Source organism: Argentina silus (assembly GCF_951799395.1).
Source record: "Argentina silus genome assembly, chromosome: 13".
NCBI lineage: Eukaryota > Metazoa > Chordata > Actinopteri > Argentiniformes > Argentinidae > Argentina > Argentina silus.
In genome coordinates this window covers 17,321,661-17,340,706 of record NC_139667.1, presented here as the reverse complement: position 1 = coordinate 17,340,706, position 19,046 = coordinate 17,321,661, and the positions used below count along the sequence as shown (strand labels likewise).

The 19,046-nt window shown below is 45.1% G+C and overlaps 1 protein-coding gene across 1 annotated transcript in view; it reads right to left on the bottom strand.

Annotated features, from left to right (window-relative positions):
• The window catches only part of sobpa (sine oculis binding protein homolog a), a 54,712-nt gene extending 35,973 nt beyond the window's left edge, over nucleotides 1-18,739 (bottom strand). The window contains exons 1-4 of the mRNA XM_083684149.1: nucleotides 18,497-18,739; nucleotides 11,356-11,427; nucleotides 6,492-6,627; nucleotides 5,404-5,613 (exon numbers count right to left, since the gene is read on the bottom strand). Of these exons, the coding sequence (XP_083540275.1) occupies nucleotides 5,404-5,613; nucleotides 6,492-6,627; nucleotides 11,356-11,427; nucleotides 18,497-18,592 (514 nt within the window). The 5' untranslated portion in view covers nucleotides 18,593-18,739. The remainder of the gene's footprint in view (nucleotides 1-5,403; nucleotides 5,614-6,491; nucleotides 6,628-11,355; nucleotides 11,428-18,496) is intronic.
• Nucleotides 18,740-19,046: the final 307 nt, after the last annotated feature.

Sequence of the window (19,046 nt, the reverse complement as noted above, 5' to 3'; positions counted from 1 at the left end):
TTTGACCAGGCTCACATAAATTGTCCACTGAGAGATGACCAGGTGATAGTAGATGGAGGAACACAAGATTTGTGGGAAGCTCTTAGTGACCCTCTGTGGGGGGACATGCAGCGTTCGGCCTGTAGAGGGAGCTACAGGACCGTGGCCGGGGTTGTGTCGGCGAGACTTTTGTTGCACACCTGCTGCGAATTAAGTCTCGCCGGCGAATGTTTAAGATGGGTGTGCTTCTGCCATTTCAGTAAGGGAGCTAAGCTGGAGAAGCTGACGGCGAGAGCAGAGGAGAGCCGAGCCGAGCCGAGCACAGGACCAAAAGACTTTGAACGAGGCTGGAAAGCCGAGCCGAGCCAGCAAACCCCTTTGTTAAAATAAACGGGAGAAAATCCCTTACCTCCATACTGCGTCTGCCTCTGTGTACAAACGGACTTTGCTACATTGGCGCCCAACCTGGGACACAGAGGACTAGATGGACGCGCTAGCAGCGGCAATCGCGAGGATAACGCTCGTGTTAGAGCAACAGTCAGCCCTGCAGCAGACCCAGCAGGCGACTCTAACGGAGCTGACGGCGGCGAGGCTCGCGGGCGGGGCCGGCGGGCCGGCGCCGGGGACCGGAGCGGCACCAGGTCCCCCTAAGGTCCAGCTGCAGAAGATGGGGGACCTGGACGACCCAGAGGCGTTCCTCGCGGTGTTCGAGGGGACGGCGAGGATCTCGGGGTGGCCGGACCGAGAGTGGGCCTACCATCTGCTGCCCCTCCTGTCAGGGGAGGCGCAGCTCGCGGCCCACAGTTTGCCGGCGGCCGCCCAACGGGATTACCCGTCCCTGGCCCGGGCGATTCGGGACCGCCTGGGCCTGACACCGGAGGAACACCGACGCCGGTTCCGGGCCATGACCATGGAGGAGGGGTGCCGGCCCTTCGCCTTCGCCCAGCGGCTGGGGGACAGCGCATGGCGGTGGCTGGACCCCGAGAACAACTCGGCGGTGGAGGTCGGGAACCGGGTGGTATTGGAGCAGTTCCTCGCGGGGCTCCCGGCCCGCACCGCCGCCTGGGTCCAGTACCACCGCCCCCAGGACCTAAAGACCGCCGTGGGTCTGGCGGAGGACCATCTCTCCCTCCCACCGCGAGGGCCACAACGACCAACCCCGGCCCCGCGGCAAGGGGGGGGGGGACAACGCCCAGGAGGAGCCGGGGGAGCAGAAGGAGGGAGGCCGGCGCCCGCCCCGAGAACGAGATGGCAGGAGCGCGCCGATCCGGAACCAGCCCCGGCCCCGCAGAGAGAACCGCGAGCGACAGGGGGGGTGTGTTGGCGGTGCGGACGGCCGGGCCACGTGCAGGCCGAGTGTCGGGCGATGGACGTGGGGCAGGTCGTCCGCATCGGCGACATACCGGGCCCTCCCCCCGGACCAGGAGCGGCGTATCGTATTCCGGTAAGGATACAACGTGATACGCACCAGGCGTTCTTGGATTCGGGCTGTATGCAGTCCATGATCCAGGAGCGCCTGGTTCGACCGGGGGCACTGTTGAAGGCATCGAGGGTGCGGGTGAGGTGTGTGCATGGGGACATTCACGAATATCCGCTGGTCGCTATCGAAATTCATTTTGAGGGGAGAAACCATAGGGTACAGGCGGCGGTTAGCCCACGCCTCACGCATCCCCTGATTCTAGGTGTGGATTGGGAGGGGTTTCCTCAAGCGGTAAAGAGGGCTACCGGGATGCGTGCACGACAGCTAGGGAGGTGTGTGGCGTGTAATGTGCTCTGTGCCGAGGCGGCGCCTCGCGACACTGCCGGGGAGCCGGAGCCGGCGGGGGCGCCTCACCCCGAGACTTCCTCGCCGAACTATCCGCTGCTAGGCGACTTCCCCCTCGAGCAGTCTCGTGATGAGACCCTCAGATCAGCCTTTGACCAAGTGATAGCAATTGATGGTACTTTGATACGGCCAGACACAGTGCGCGCCCACCCCTATTTCGCGATTATCAGCGACAGGTTATACCGAGTAAGTCGTGACTCACATAGTCAGGAGGAGGTAACCCAGTTGCTGGTTCCCCGCAGCCGCCGCGAAATGGTCTTCCAGGCGGCTCATTTCAACCCCATGGCGGGCCATCTAGGGTATGACAAAACACTGCACCGTATAATGGCTCGATTTTATTGGCCGGGGATTCGGGCAGAGGTGCGTAGGTGGTGCGCATCCTGTCGGGAATGTCAGTTAGTAAATCCCCCGGCCATCCCACGGGCCCCCTTGCGGCCCTTACCATTGGTCGAGAACCCCTTCGACCGCATTGCGATGGATATTATCGGGCCATTTGAGCGGAGCACACAGGGTTATCGATTTGTGTTGGTCTTGATAGATTACGCCACCCGATACCCCGAGGCAATACCTCTGCGCAATACCTCTGCCAGGAGTGTAGCGCAAGCATTGTTTCAAGTCATCTCCCGCGTGGGAATCCCGAAAGAGATTCTCACCGATCAGGGCACTAATTTTATGTCACGCACCCTCAAGGAACTGTATGGCTTGCTGAACATCAAGGCGATTCGAACCAGTGTTTACCACCCGGCCACGGACGGCCTTTGTGAGCGGTTCAATCGGACCTTGAAGTCAATGATCCGGAAGTTTGTCCACGAGGATAGTCGGAATTGGCATAAATGGCTAGATCCCCTGTTGTTTGCGGTGCGGGAAGTTCCCCAAGCTTCCACCGGGTTTTCCCCGTTTGAATTACTCTACGGCCGTAAGCCCCGGGGTGTCCTAGACCTGTTTAAAGAAAATTGGGAGGAAGGGTCTAGCGACAGTAAGAATGAGATCCAGTACGTCCTCGACTTGCGCACAAAGCTCCACGCCCTAGGGGCTATCTCACGTGAGCATTTGCTGCAAGCCCAGGAGCGTCAGAAACGCCTGTATGACAGGGGGGCTACCCTACGAGAGTTTACACCGGGAGACAAGGTGCTCGTACTGTTACCCACCTCCAGCACGAAATTACTCGCGAAGTGGCAAGGGCCGTTTGTGGTCACACGTCGCATGGGGGACGTGGATTATGAGGTTATACGCTCGGACCAGGGGGATAGCTTGCAGGTGTATCACGTCAATCTCCTAAAAAAATGGAACGACGTGGTCACTGTTGCTCTGGCTACGATAGTTCCAGAGAGAGAGGAGTTCGGTCCGGAAGTCCCAAAATCGAAAGGTAGCACTCCGGTCGATATTGATACCCATCTCTCTGCTAGCCAGGCCGCGGACGTTGCAGATTTGCAGCTTAAGTTCGCCGACGTGTTCTCTCCCCTGCCCGGTCGGACTACGCTCATCGACCACCATATAGAAACGCAGCCGGGTTTAACGGTGCGCACGCGTCCCTATAGGTTGCCGGTGCACAAACGAGACGTTGTGTGCCGGGAGTTGGAAGCCATGCTGGAGCTGGGTGTGGTCGAGGAGTCCCGCAGTGATTGGTGTAGCCCCATCGTGCTTGTCAACAAGCCAGATGGGACTATACGGTTCTGTGTGGATTATAGACGGGTTAATGCGGTCTCCAAGTTCGATGCCTATCCGATGCCCCGGGTCGACGAGCTCTTGGACCGGCTTGGTACGGCCAGGTACTTCACGACATTGGATTGCACGAAGGGATACTGGCAGATTCCACTCTCGCCGGTGTCCCGGGAGAAAACGGCATTCTCCACTCCGCTCGGGTTATTCCAGTTCACCGTGCTCCCTTTCGGGTTGTTCGGAGCCCCAGCCACTTTTCAGCGCCTCATGGACCGTATTCTGCGGCCGCACGCCGCCTATGCTGCGGCCTACCTAGACGACATTGTCGTCCACAGTGACACCTGGCCGCAGCATGTGCGGAGGGTGGCTGCTGTTCTGCGGTCCCTGAGGCAGGCGGGGCTAACGGCCAACCCGAAAAAGTGCGTGATCGGGCGGAGGGAGATCCGGTATCTGGGGTACCACTTGGGACGGGGGGAGGTGCGACCGCAGATTGAAAAGACTGCGGCTATCGCCGCCTCTCCCCGGCCCAAGACAAAGAAGGAGGTGAGGGCCTTCCTGGGGCTGGCGGGATATTACCGCCAGTTCGTACCGGGGTTTTCAGAGCTGGCCAGTCCCTTGACGGACCTCACCCGGAAGGGGGCCCCGGATCCGGTCCAATGGTCGGGCCAGTGCCAGGGGTCGTTCGAGGCCCTTAAGGGGGCTCTTTGTGGAGAAACGGTCCTGTATGCGCCTGATTTTAACCTCCCTTTCTCCCTACAGACGGACGCGTCGGATAGAGGGCTGGGAGCAGTGCTGACCCAGCGCGTGGAGGGGGCCGACCGGCCGGTGCTGTACCTGAGCCGTAAGCTGTCGGAGAGAGAGGGCCGGTACAGCACCGTGGAGAAGGAGTGCCTGGCCATCAAGTGGGCGGTCGGCACCCTCCGCTACTACCTGCTGGGTCGCGCCTTCACCCTCTACTCCGACCATGCCCCCCTCCAGTGGCTCCACCGCATGAAGGATGTAAACGCGAGGATCACCCGGTGGTACCTCGCGTTGCAGCCCTTCAACTTTTCCGTCGTGCACAGACCGGGGGCGCAGATGGTCGTGGCAGACTTCCTCTCCCGGGCAGGGGGGGGGGAGTAGGTCGTCGGCCGTCGGGTCCCCGGCCTGTGTCGGGCGGTGGGGGTATGTGGGGGGACATGCAGCGTTCGGCCTGTAGAGGGAGCTACAGGACCGTGGCCGGGGTTGTGTCGGCGAGACTTTTGTTGCACACCTGCTGCGAATTAAGTCTCGCCGGCGAATGTTTAAGATGGGTGTGCTTCTGCCATTTCAGTAAGGGAGCTAAGCTGGAGAAGCTGACGGCGAGAGCAGAGGAGAGCCGAGCCGAGCCGAGCACAGGACCAAAAGACTTTGAACGAGGCTGGAAAGCCGAGCCGAGCCAGCAAACCCCTTTGTTAAAATAAACGGGAGAAAATCCCTTACCTCCATACTGCGTCTGCCTCTGTGTACAAACGGACTTTGCTACACCCTCACTTACCCTAAGTGGGATTTCAAACTAAGAAAATATAGAAACATACACACATCTAGCTCCAAACAAGACGTGTATTTCAACATTTGCTATTTCTTTGTCAATACACGAGGTGCACTTTATTAAGCTCACCCAATACCTGGAGTGCTGGAAAGATGGGGTTTGAATTTTGGGGACTACTCTATTGATTCAATTATGCCAGGTAAGATAAATCAAGCACGTTTTGCAGTTTTTAAAACAATTTGGTGAACTAGCTGCTATAGTGTTTCCTGTAAGCAAATTGTGTTCAGAAGGAGCAAATTTGAGAAATTGTTTTGAAACGGACGAAGAAACAAACTTTTCCAATAAGAACACAGATTTTAGTTTTTAGCTACAAAACCTTTTGCTATGTTGTACCCTATTACTCAACATTATCCGGGTATTGGTGTCCTACCTGCTGGTGGCTTGATCATTGGGGGTGGGATCAGTGGAACTGTAATGGGCATGTTCCCATGCTCCTTGGCGCTGGGCATGGAAGTGGAGGGGGTGATGGAAGACTCTGTCACTCCGTTCCTCAACAATGGCATGGAGTGGGAGCTGTTGGCTTGGTTAGGAGAGACATCGCTGTTCTCCACCGACGGTTGGATTTTTGGCAAAGAAATTTCTAGCAGAGATAAAAGAATTGTGGTTGGTCTTTCCTGACTATGTAAAAATAAACCAATAAATGGTTTCCTTTACATGGAGGACCAAAGTCCTCAAAATGCAAAATTCTCTAATACGGAAACTACACTGGCCGCGCACTTGCGCCAACGACATGCAAGTGCCTCAAAAAGTGTAAACACTTCCATTCTAAAACATAATTTCAGCCAGATCGCTAGTGTGCATTTGCAAGCATTCATGCACGCATTGTTTTCCCCCACGTCTCAAATAGAAACTGGTTCTATTTAAGACGATACGCTCCAAGCTTGCACGCTCGTTGGCGCACACAAATACGGCCAGTGTAATGTCTGTGTCAAACAGGGATCTTCCATTAAGCCTTTGCAGATGGTCAGAGGGCCGGCCCGGAACAACATTTTTGCCTAATCATTCATAGACTACAAATTCACCACAATTTAGCCCAATCAAGTAGCCTAAATCTGATTAATGCTCTCTGCTCTCTGCCACTCAGCAATTCTGTTAGTGCAGAATTCTCAATGCAGTTGTGATAACCCTGGAGAGTTCCAACATGTCCCTGCCAATAACAACACACATGTTCTTCTGTCTGGACATTTTATAATGTTCACTATGTTGTTGAGACACATCCCATGTGGGATTGTGGGAACCACAATGGTGCAATAATCCACACTAACCTTAACATGATGGTGATTTAAAGATGCTAAACAGAGGATTCACAAGCTAAGCAGTCTTTCTTAATCTTACATTTTCAGCTCTAAATGGAGCTATAGTCTGATACATGTTTTAGAAGCGATTCCAAGCTAATAAAATGTATTATCTCTTATCATAATTTCTACAGTATCATTGCGGGTCACAACGTGTACTCACCTTTAAGAACTGAAATATGCTGACGTGCCTCTCCATCAGGATAGTTCTGTATCTCTATGTTGTCCGAGTCTCTTAGCTCCACCTTGTCATAGCCGTACCAGCCCAGCAGCTCATTCATGGTATTCTCTGCAAAACTCTGCAAGAGACACAATTGGCCTTAAGATTCACAGAAAAAGCAATTGAGGAGAAGCAACATTTAAACTGGCCATAATCATAGTACCTAAGAAAACCGAAGAAAATACTCTTTTACTTCAACCAACCAGGATAAAGAATACATAATGCTGAAGAAGAAGAAGAAGAAGAGGATGAAGAAATCTGACAAAACAGTCAATGTCACCTTATGAAAACACTCATGACTCAACCATTGTTTAGTTCATCTACAGTAGGATTGTTTGGGTCAGCTAACTGGCTACACTACAATAGCTTACCAAATAACAATGTGTGTCATCTTATATGCTATGTTATATGGCAGCCATCGATTGTTTTGTTTGTTTATTTAGTTTATTAACCAGTATTGAGAGGGTAATGTTGTACTTTCTAAATGGTGAACCCAATCTGAAAAAAACATTGAATTAAAGTTGTTAATCTCTACTTTGACCCCATAGTAATTGTTTGATTTCAAATCCAAACTGAGTATAGAGCTAAAAGAAGACAAAATGCTTCCTCTTTCCAATACTTATGGAGGGTACTGTAGATAGATAGATAGATAGATAGATAGATAGATAGATAGATAGATAGATAGATATATTAGAGAGGATAAGAAAAGATCGATAAACATTTGGAGGTTAATCAGTATGGGTTAGAAGGTGGGTTATGGGTTAGTTAGATAGAATGTTGTAAGGTTGGGTAGTTCAGTGGATTGGGCAGAGAGTTGGTTGTTTAACCAGATGAGTTTTTGGAGGTACAGTTTTATCAGGGTTGATAAGATTTTCTGGGTAGTTGAAAGACAGTGAGATTGTTTTATTATGGTAGCGGATACAGTTAAAGATGGTTTGGTTATTGGGTGGATAGTTGGTTTGTTGGTTTGTTGGTTGGATGGATGAATGGATAGATGAGAGAGATGATGGATAAATGAGAGAGGAGAGGTACTGAAACCACTCTCAGCCACTCAACCAACCAACTCTCTACCCACTCCACTGAACTATCCCTGGCTCATTCTATCTATATATTTACTGTATCTATCTATCTATCTATCTATCTATCTATCTGTCTGTCTGTCTGTCTATGACCTTCTAACATACTATCTATCTAACCTTCTATCTTTCCAACCTTATATGTATCTTACGTTTCAACTACATGTACCTCGCCATCATCCTTTCTTCCTTTCACCAGTCACTACCACTTCACTCAGTATAACCCATACTGATTAATCTTGATTGTTTTGATCTTTCTATACCTCTCCTCTCTCATGTATCCATAATTTCTTTCATCTATCCATTCATCCATCCAACCAACAAATCAAGGAAACCATCCATCCATCCATACATCCAACCAACCAACCAAACCATCTTTAACTGTATCCACAACCCTGATAAAAGCATTCTTAAACCTATTACACTTTAACTATTAAGCTTTTTGTAACTCCAGAAACTCATCCGGTTAACCATCCAACTCTAGGAATGATTGAATAGGGTTTCAGAGAATAGGCTACCCGGGGGAGCATATCCCATTGTGAGATGTCAAACTGAGTTTACTGAAAGAGACCCGTTCTCAACCACTTAACCAACCAACTCTACCACTCTAAACCACTCAACCAACCAACTCTCTACCTCTGTTTTGGGTAATTGTTTTACTGTCTGACGTAGTGCCAACCAATGAATTTGGCGGCATTTGCATGCACTCGAGCAGAAGATATTTCTGTACACTTCAGAATACATTCAGCTGTTGCTGTCAGCAGTTACAATCATCAATTAAGTTAGCAAGTTCTAGTGGCAGCTATACATGCCCAAACCTATCACCCCCTGCACCATGTTTCACAGATAAGGTGGTATGCCATAAATCTTGGACAGATCCTTTTTTTCTACACACTTTCCTCTTACAATCACTTTAGTCCATGATAATATTCATCTTATCTGTCCACAATACCTTTTTCCAGACATCTACAGGCTTTTTGGGTACTTTTTAGCAAACTGTAACCTGTTTTGGGGGTTTTCTTAATTATGGTGAGCATTCTTCGGTCAGCCACCGTTCCTTGGCCTACCAGCCCGTTTGTGATTGCTGAGCTCACCAGTACTTTTGTAATAATGTTCCAAACTGAGACAGTGTCAATTTTTAAATTATGATTGAAAACACACTTTTCTGACTTTAATTTTCTTTTATTTCATTCTATTCTGAATCCTTTATCTCTGTATTGTAACTATTGTATATACATATCGTTTTATTTTTTTTGTATGTCACTTCTTTAAGTGTTGTTGGAGCATGTGTGTTTATCTAAATCTGAAGTGGGTTGTGGGCTGTGAAACAGGCAATGATGTATGGATCCCACGTGACCTGCTTGCTTGCTTTCTATGCAAGACTCCACTCTGCACCTGAACTGTCAATAGACTCAGCATCTTTAAACTAATCTCAGAACCCAGAATCTCGATTGAGATTCTGAGGGCGAAGGAAGTAAAAAGTCGGGATGGAGGTTTTCAGCAAGTCAACACCCCCCTCTTTCTCCACCCCTGCACTGAGACTATCTCTGAACCAACATCAAATCATATGATGTGTAGACCAAAGTTCAAATTACACATCTACCATAAGAAGGAGCCCTGAAAATGGGATGGACCATTTCTAATGCTTATGGGGGTGTCCATGTAAATATTTCTGAGCTGATGGGAATCACCTGATTTGTTATGGGGGGGCCCAGCACCAAAGAACAATAGGGCAGCCATGTTATTCCTGTATAAACAACGTAATGTGAATTTTGGTCAAGCTGTAGACAGATTTGGTGGCGCCAGCCATGTGATTTAAATGTTTTTAAATGTGGCTGATCCGAAGACAGTGATCGTTTGATCTTCCATTGTGAATGGTGATCAATGCTCCCCTGTCTCAGCCCGGAACACCTATTTACAGATTTGAATGAGCATGCATGGTATAGCATCCTGTTGTCAATTCCTTTGCTATTGTAATCTATATAGTATAGGCCAACAGGCCTCTTCCACCTATGTTCTATTGTTTGGAGAATATTTAAGGAGATACAGACCATTCATTCTTTGAGTTTCTCGGATTAGGCCCATGTGCACCAGTCTCCTGTGTTATCTTTGACACACACAGTGTTAGACGTGGTTCAAATTCCATTTGTTTACAGTTTGTTTATTTTGTATGTTTTTAAATTGGTCAATTTGTTCATACACTATTCTCATTCGTAATGTTAACTTGTGTTAGTTGGTCATGTGACCACTAGTTTATAGAGTCCGCTTTATCATGTACATTTTTAGTTTTTTACATTTAGCAGATGCTTTTAGCAGATCCAAAGTACATTTGTCTTAAGTAAATGAATCATCTATACATCAGTCACCATAACAAAAAAAATCTGTGCTCGGACCAGGGGCCATTGGCAGTCACAATGCTAGAAGAAGGAACGATTACTCTTTCTTTTTTTTTTACAGTAGAGTAACTGTACAGGTAGTGGGGGGTGAAAAGGTCTTTAGGAGGGACAGTCAAGATGCAGCCTGAAACATCAGCCTCTAACAGTAGACAACTACTAAGCTGCTATATCTCTCTGCATCCAAAAGTCAGTTTCCAGTCAGTTGCCATCCTTTAAAAGGAGGACCCTATCACATACAAGGAACACGAGATTGGTAGATTTATTTAACCTTTATTTATCCAGGGAAAACACTGTGAGACTAATTTTGCAGGTGCGCCCTGTCCACAATATAAATTACAAGACAACACATTAAATATACAACACAGTCAAATACAAAATACACACAGTAATTAATCAAAACAAGAGCATGCCTTTGTGAGCTGGTCCCTAACCAAGGACTAAAAACGATTGGGACCAAATGCTTCAACCTCAGTCTACTCTGCAGATCATTCCAAGTATGAGGAGCACAGTAGCTAAAAGCAAAAGAAAAATAACAAGCTCTGAGAGCATATCTTATCACCACTAGGTCGCAATGAAAGCAGTGATGTGAGGTAAAATGGGGAGTTTTACAAGAACTACTTTATACTCAAAAACCCCAAAGTCAAAGACCCCCAACCCACAGACTCATACAAAAGGCAATGGTGGGTGCAAAAACTATCCCAAAAATAGGAATAACAAGAACTTATTTATATACAAAAAAAAACAATTTTAACTCACAAATTCTTGATCCAGTTTTTTTCTTGATCTTTTTTTCTTTTTTTTCCAACACATTTTAAAGGACAGTTTATCATCAATCCAAATACCCAGGTACTTATAATGAGGGACTTGTTCAAATTGGTATCCCTTCAGGGTACAATTATGCAGATCACTGTAATCAATATTACAGATCTAGAGGAAAACATAAACTTGTTAAATAGAATCAAAACCATGCTGGAGGTCAAGAATGGCCTGCTGAGTTGAGGGACCACAGGAGTAGACAACAGTATCATCAGCATAAAGATGGAATTTACAATTGTTCAAGGACAAATCAACATTATTTATGTAAATGATAAACAGCATGGACTTAGGTAAATGGACCTAGAATCGAACCCTGCGGAACACCTTTATTAATATTGAGAAAACTAGACAAGTCCCCTTACATGTAAGGAGCACAATATTGTTCTTACACTAACTCACTGACACAAACTTCAGTCCCTCACACATACAACCTGCAATCTATGTCACAATCTCAGACATTATACACTATATACTCTATACACTACAGCACTGTAGTCTCACACGGACAATGGGGCTCACCATGGAGTAGGGTGGGTTGCCATGGATATCACCCTCCTTGCCTGCCCATGGGTGGGCCCGCTCAGCCCGAACCTGATGAGACACGAGTCATTTCATTACATTCTGGCATTACAACTGTCAATCAGACAGCACTAAATCAAGCATTTAATTGTCAACTACGGGATACCTCTGCTGATACCGCTGTATCAGGGAGGTAATTTCATAATATCAAAGCATATCAACGTCCCTTGAAAATGTCCACTCTGAGTCAAACTGCGGACTGTGAATAAACACAGCAAGTCATGAGATGAGAACAAATCAATAAGACTTAGCCAGAGAAAGAAAACATATTTGTTAAACACCAGTACTTGATTTAAAGAATGGATGGTTCCAATCCCGACAACCAAAGATAATAAATGTGAACACTTTTACTCGCCTCTCTACAACCTGCAATCTTCATTAAGAATGTCCTGCATTGAAGCAATTGGCCTACTGGATCAATGCAACTTGTTTCAGATTGTTACCAATGCAAAACGCGCAAAAGCAGATTTTTTCATGGGTAGAAAATGAAGTAATTGCAGTGCTTGTACTTATTTACGGTGGTCACTCATTTACATATTACTGTTTCATAAATATGCTGCAATAAGTTTCATGGCTGTGCACATAATAAGAACTGCAAATCTGATCTAGTCGTTGCCATAACTGCGATAAATCTCCCCCTCCTTTTACAAGGCTACAGTAGCTACATGTTACAGCACATTGTGTTTGCAATCTTGGGGGAAGTTTAAAGTCAATTAAACACCTGACTGAATGAGTGAACCTGATCTCATCATCATCATTTTGTACGAAATCATACGTAAATAATGTCTGTAGGATGTAAACATTTTACAAATCAGGTAACATTAACTGGCAGGAAGATACAAAAGGAAGAATGCTTTGGTAGGTGGTAGGTTGGGGATGGTGAGCGGATGTATAACCAAGGCTTGCAACAACAATGTTGCGGATTCAAGACGGCTTTGGAACAATTTTGACAAAAGTGCTTTTAGTGGTTTTGTTTGCTTCCCCTAACCACTTTGGAAGCTATTCCTAACCCTAACCCCTCAAAGTTAATGCTCAACCCATACTCTAACCCTAACCCTAACCTTAACCACTAGAAGTTATGCAAGTTGTTGCTAACGTGCTAGTTGTTGCTAACATGCTTCATGGAAACAGTGAAGATTAAAATGTGACCTAATTGGACAGGAAGGGGCACTTCCCCACGCGACAAGTTGAGTAAGTTACATTTTTAAAATGTGTTACCTTAAAATAAGGTAGGCAATTGATTTACTTAATGTATTGCATGTGTATATGAACCATGCAGTTTAAAGGGATGTTCCTTTAAACTGAATTGTTTCCTGGTTTGGCCCTGACTTTGCATGTAGTTGATTAGCCCAAATAGGTATTTAGATATAGATGTTAGATATTTTGCTTCCTTGTAGGAGTCATATTTTGGGCCCATTTCATTCTGGAAATACAATATGTCAAAAACACCTTGCAGACACTCCAAACCAACTAATATTATGATAGTATCCCCCTCTGAAGACTTTTGTCTGCATTACATTTTGTAATTGAAAAGTCCATTTACAACGCTGTAATCCACTTTGACAAAGAAATGCCAAAGTGTATTACAGCCTAGAAAAGTGACTTTTTAGAAAAATAATGCTAAGACTGCTTTTTTATGCTGGTAAAATATAGCTCACAATTTTCTGAGAGGGATTCTGTCATTATATGAGTTGGGTTGGAGTGTCTGCAGGTGTTTTGGACCTATTTGGACCCAAAATGAATGGGGCCCTACAGGGCCTAAAATATGACTACTCAGTATCTAAGGAAGCAACATATAACTAAAGACTGTCTGGGCTAATCAACTACAGCCAAGGTCAGGGCTAAACAAGGAAAACATTTTAAAGAAGTGGAACATCCCAAAATGTGAAGTAAACAATTAGCAAGTAAACTTCTGGAATGATTAGCCTGCCTTTCTGCCCCACCATAGCAGTTATATAATCCATTCACTAGGTGTCACTAGCGATGTTGAAAGGCATATGTAGCATTTTTAACTGATACTTATCAGTGTCACAAAAAGAGTATGAAATAAGAATACAACAGCACAGCTACGACTGCTCACTCCTCATCTATAGCACAAAAAAGATTATGTTTTTATCACACTAGAAGCTAAACCAACAACACACTTACATGTAGCAACAACAAAATCAAGAGCAAGAAAAATGCTATTTAAAATGTGTGAAAAAAGTGAAAAGAGCATGTTCAGTTTGACATCATTAGCTGACACATAAAAGGTTAGTTCAAGATTGTTTGCTATAAAATAAAAGTAATCCTTTGTGTTCACGACTATTCTATGTCTATGTTAGATTCTGGCATGTTACTTCCTTCAAAGACTGATACGGTTTTGACATGTTACAGACCAGTCTTTGGTCATTGACCCAGTTATTTGTTAGAGCTGGATCGGACCCACTCGGTCCCACTCTGACTTGACCCACGTGGTCGCTCTCTCTAGTTGCTGGATCATATTACTTTAAGGAAATGAAAGGGTGCAAAGCCGACCACCATCGGCTGTCTCTCTCTCTCTGTCATTGCCCTCTCCTTCACTCCCTGTCCCCTCTGTCACCCTGCCACTTCCAGAAATTGGGAGTGGTAAAGAGAGTGCAACACAATCTGGATGGCAGGCCATGAAAGCAGCAGGCATGGCTCATGAGGAGGTAGGGAGGCAGTGCTTGGAGTCCACTGCAGATGCGCATACTCTCTGGACTTTGGCCCCCTTTCTTGGATATCCTGTTCCCAACCCAACGTCTAGCCCCAACCCCCTAGTCACTTATATCTGAGATAAATCTGAGAAGATTAGATAGCTGTCCAATCAGGGGGCAAGATGGAACTAGCATATTGCTGATATGTATCCAATCCTTACCGATCTAGAGTGCCTGGCTATGAGTCGATTTGGGATTGGGCATCCATAGCAAACCATTAAAAAACACATCTCCTTATCTCAGTAGTAAATACTATGGAAATTGGTTATGTAGTATAAATGATGAATGTGGTAACAGTGGATTTTTATGTTTGTAAGCATAATGAGTGCAGACTGTTGCTTTAAGGGGCAAACATTCAGCAAGAGCAGTTTAACTGAGCAGAAAACTATAAGCTATAAGCTCTCTCAAACTGGACAAAACCCCACCAACCCTTCATTAAACATACACAGTACATTTCAGGCGGTCAAAAATATACCACAACACAAACAGAAATAAGATCCATTCAACCCAATCATAGCTCTTTTGCCAACTTGCTGTCACCCTCAAAGTCCAGAAAATGATGAAACTTTAGCTGTTTAGAACAAGGATGTTATTATACTACACAAGGCAGCAGTTCCCTTGTTTCCTTCAGTTAGCAAGAGGCTGATAGGTGCGAGTGAGGAGGAATCTGATACATTGTGGGCAGAAACCAGAGTAGGTCACAGTACACCGTGATAAAATTCCCTAATCCGCACGCCAAGTTTCCTTGAGCAAGGCCCTCCTTCAGACTCTCTGGGCCCACACTTCTTCATTCCCTTGTTCTCTCTCTCTCTCTCTCTCTCTCTCTCTCTCTCTCTCTCCCATCCCTCCGCTTTCATTTCCCCCTACCTTCCTTGATATCCGAGTCGGCACAGACACTCAGGTTTCCGTTTTTACAGCTTAGGCAGCCTATTGCTGTATACATTCCTTTCTCCCTTGCTCTTACCCTCTACAATCCTCTATCCCACCCCCTCCACTCCCCCTTCGCCTCGATTACTTACTGTGGCTTATTTTACCATGCTGCACATTAAAGCGGCACAAGATGAAGGAAACACTGTCAGACTGTTTGGTTTTTCAGAGGTATGATTCCTCACAAGGGCACATTGTGTGATTTTTTTTCTCTTGCTTTTTAGAAAGGGCCAGTGAGAAGGGAAAAAGAAAGAAAGAAAATAGGCAAAAGTTTTAAAGTAGCAAACAGGTCTTCAGCCTCGGATCAAGGGAATAATAAGTTACAGTGTGTAGCAAAGATTGCTGAATGTAGAAGCTGTAAACAAACTAATTTCGAGATAAAAGCAGAAACAGACTCTGACCATGGAAATGTGTCTAAAATGTGTTTTTCCCCCTGCATGAAACAAGAGAACAAAAAGGAAAGTAATCTTGGGTTATGAGAACGAATAAGAAAGGTGTACACAAAGAGAGTCTAATGTTTTAGCCTTGTTGTGGTGGTTTGGTTTACTTTGGACCTGGAGCAAAATCTTAGTAAATCTGTCCCACTGCAAGAATTGGCATGGGGATCCTCAACAATATATGGGCAAATGTTGTCATGGTCTTAAGTTTATTACATGCGTTGTGAGTGTGCACTCGTCGTCAGTTAGGAATAGTTAAGATCAATCAAACTTTGAACACAAGATTCCCGTTTCTTCCAATGAACTCCTCTTAAGTGCTTACATAGGGTGCACAACTCTAGTCCTCAATGCCCTCAGTCCTACTGGTTTTTATTTCTTCCTGGTACCTAATTTATCAATTATAAGATCAACTTTTCTGTCCCCAGAGGGAAATTTGTCTTGGACAGTTTAAAGGGCCGCTGCTCACAAACCAATAAAATGTAATTGAAAAAAGTAATTGTACTGGAATTGCAAATGGAACATGTCAAAGACTTTCACTTTTACAATCCAGTGTGTTATTTGGTTGTCAAAGCAGACACTCCTGATTCAACTAATCAAGTAATCATGTTCAATTGATTTCTTAAACCAGGTCTGTCAGTGGTGCTAGGCTAGAACAGCATGCCCTGTGAGTTTCCAGGACCAGAATTGAATAAGATGACAAAAAATCAGTTGCACTGATATTTACCTGGAATTTCTTCAATAATTCAACACAATTAACTACCTGGTCCAAAATGGTGCCTTGTGGCGCTATTATTTATGAATGAAATCAAAATAGGTTATTATTGTGTAATTATCATTTTAGACTGTAATTTGAAAATTTCATAATTTGTCATGAAGGCTTCTTACTTTGATTGGATTTGTCTCGCACTGACCTTTGACCTATACTGGTAAGTTGACCTCTTTCTCCATTACCGCCTCCTTGATAATCACTTCCGGCATAGCCGGAATACACTGGCAAAGAATTTTAACTCATTAATTGTACATACTATACATATATGGAGACATCTGCATATACTACAGGGAACCAGCAGGGAAGTACTGGTGGTTTTCTTTTCTACCTGGTAATTAATCAATTGATCAATGAATGTCAATTAATTATTTAGTTCACTCACCTGGTGTCCCAGGTCTGAAGTCCATAATGATAATACAATAATGAAAGAAATTGTTTAAAACCTCATGGACAATAATTGAATAGATCATGAAGTATATAGTATTAATTATGAATAAATGAATCTCACATTTGGCAGTAAAGGAGATATCCGGTGTACCCTTCATGTGGAGATAATCATGCATGTCACCTTCCACACTTTAAACTAAGCTCATTGGAGCAGGATGAAATGACAGATTTGTTCTGTCTTTTTACATCTCCAGTCTGCACCTCAGAGGCCAAGAATGATGATTGTGTCATTTTGTCCATATAGTGCAGGTAAACTATCTATCTGATGAACACATTTTAAACATTTCTTAATAAGATAAAGACTGCTGCCAATCAGACATTATTGCCTATTTCAAAACTATTGCCACTAAATAATTGCCTACTAATTTTACAATCAAATGCACCAAAGATTGCACATCCAAGTGCAGCATAGGCTATGAGACTCGATTTTACAGTGGATTAATCAATACCAAAAAAGGCATCAAAAGTATGATAACAAATGAGTACCAATATCCAAAGGGGCAATATCTGTCACAATTAGAATTCCCGTTGCAATGGTTATTAACACTCAATTATATGACGTGCCACTTCACAACAAGTGGATGTTGCTTTAACGGGGTGTTTACACAGCACTGAAACCCAGAGCACACACCTCTAAAGAAAATTGAGGGAATGATGTACCCCAACATCGTCATTATTTGTTAAATAATTCGTCGAAAATCAATATTAAAAATATGCATTGCCTATAGATAGGGCCTAAAACTCTGCCCTCGTTATTATTCTGAAAAGGGAAATATTTCCTCAACCCATATACTGAATGTGTACAAACAATGAACACATGAAATCCTGAGACAAAGCCGCGATAGGCTCGCTGCAAATGCCATTCCGTCGCGGTCTAAGATGTAGGCCTATGAAAGCACAAGGAATGCAGTTTCTAATAGGAAATTGTAGCACCTGGATTAATAAATCGCGAGCAGAGTTTTGTCATCGTGTCATATTAAAAGGTATGCATAAACATAACGCACGAGGAATAAGGTGCTCTTGTCCAGTCTGGCGCGTGCAGCCTGTGGACGCACATCTGTAATACCCGCCTCTGGTGCTTCGATCGCCTACAGCTGGACAGACATCATTTGATTGCGTTCACGACGCAGTCTAGAGACGACGCCAAAATAAAGCCAGCACATTGAATCTAAACAATTTTAGCCTGTCTTGCCCATTGAGGAAGTATCTCCCCACAACGTTTTATTCTTGAGTACCCTATATGTTGTTTCGGCGGGGCTAGCGATAGTGTGATGTAGTAGTAGTAATAGTAGTAGTAGTAGTAGTAGTAGTGGCACTGTTGACGCCGTGACTGACGCACTGCATTTTCCATGATCTCCAATGGTAAGGGAAAGCACGCAAATTACATGAATTGCAATTGTCCAGATTGTGAACTGTCTGTCTATTGACAAAAAGTCAAAGTGGAACGAAAAAGACGAAGAAGAGCGTGATACATATGGCAAGACAATATAACCTAATCTATTTTTATTCTAAGGCTAGCTGCATAATTTGTACGACATTATCTGAAGGCAGTTTAATACCTAGCTGACATTCCTGTATAAGTGAGTTTAATTGTCAAAAGAAGAATATGACATTTGAACCAGTGCAGGCACTAAAGTTGGCAATTCATCCAGTAGCCTACATTGCTCTTCTGTGAATGTGAAAGAGGCTGAGCGCTCAATGCATCAACAGAGATGACACGCTTTCACGATTGCTCTATTTCCATGCGTAATCGGCAAACGGTAAGCTTCAATGGGCTCCCTTACCTTCATTTCTTCGTTGATTTCCCTTTTAACTGGATGAGCCGGTTTTCTGCTTCTTTTATTTTCGGGGGGTCTGCCCTCTTTTTCCATCTCTGCCATTTTTAATAATATCTCTGTCAATATTTCTGGTGGGGGTAGGCTGGACAAGTGTGAGGCGGGGCCGCTTTAGAGTTGCCCAAAGGAGAATGTCAAGCGTATGAACAACCCTGGTGAAGTTAATGATGCCGTTGAGGGCTCGCTATACCAGTTTAGGTCAGCCATCTTCTGTTCCTATTTTCCACGGTCTGTGCGCGAGTTAGTGTGAGCCGCCTCTGAGAGTCAGATGAGAGGTTGTCTGAAAAAAATCCAGACAGGGGGAGGAGCGTCCACTGTAGTATTATGTGACGCGCTGATCAGAGGTGGGCTATTTCTTCTCGATTTTCCATGGGCCCATTTTTACTTTGGACCCCGTCACATGCAACCAGACAGACCACCCAATCCAGTGGACTCAACAGCTTCAACCGCTATGTGTGCTTTATACAAATCTGCAAACAGGTGGCCCCAGACAAATTAT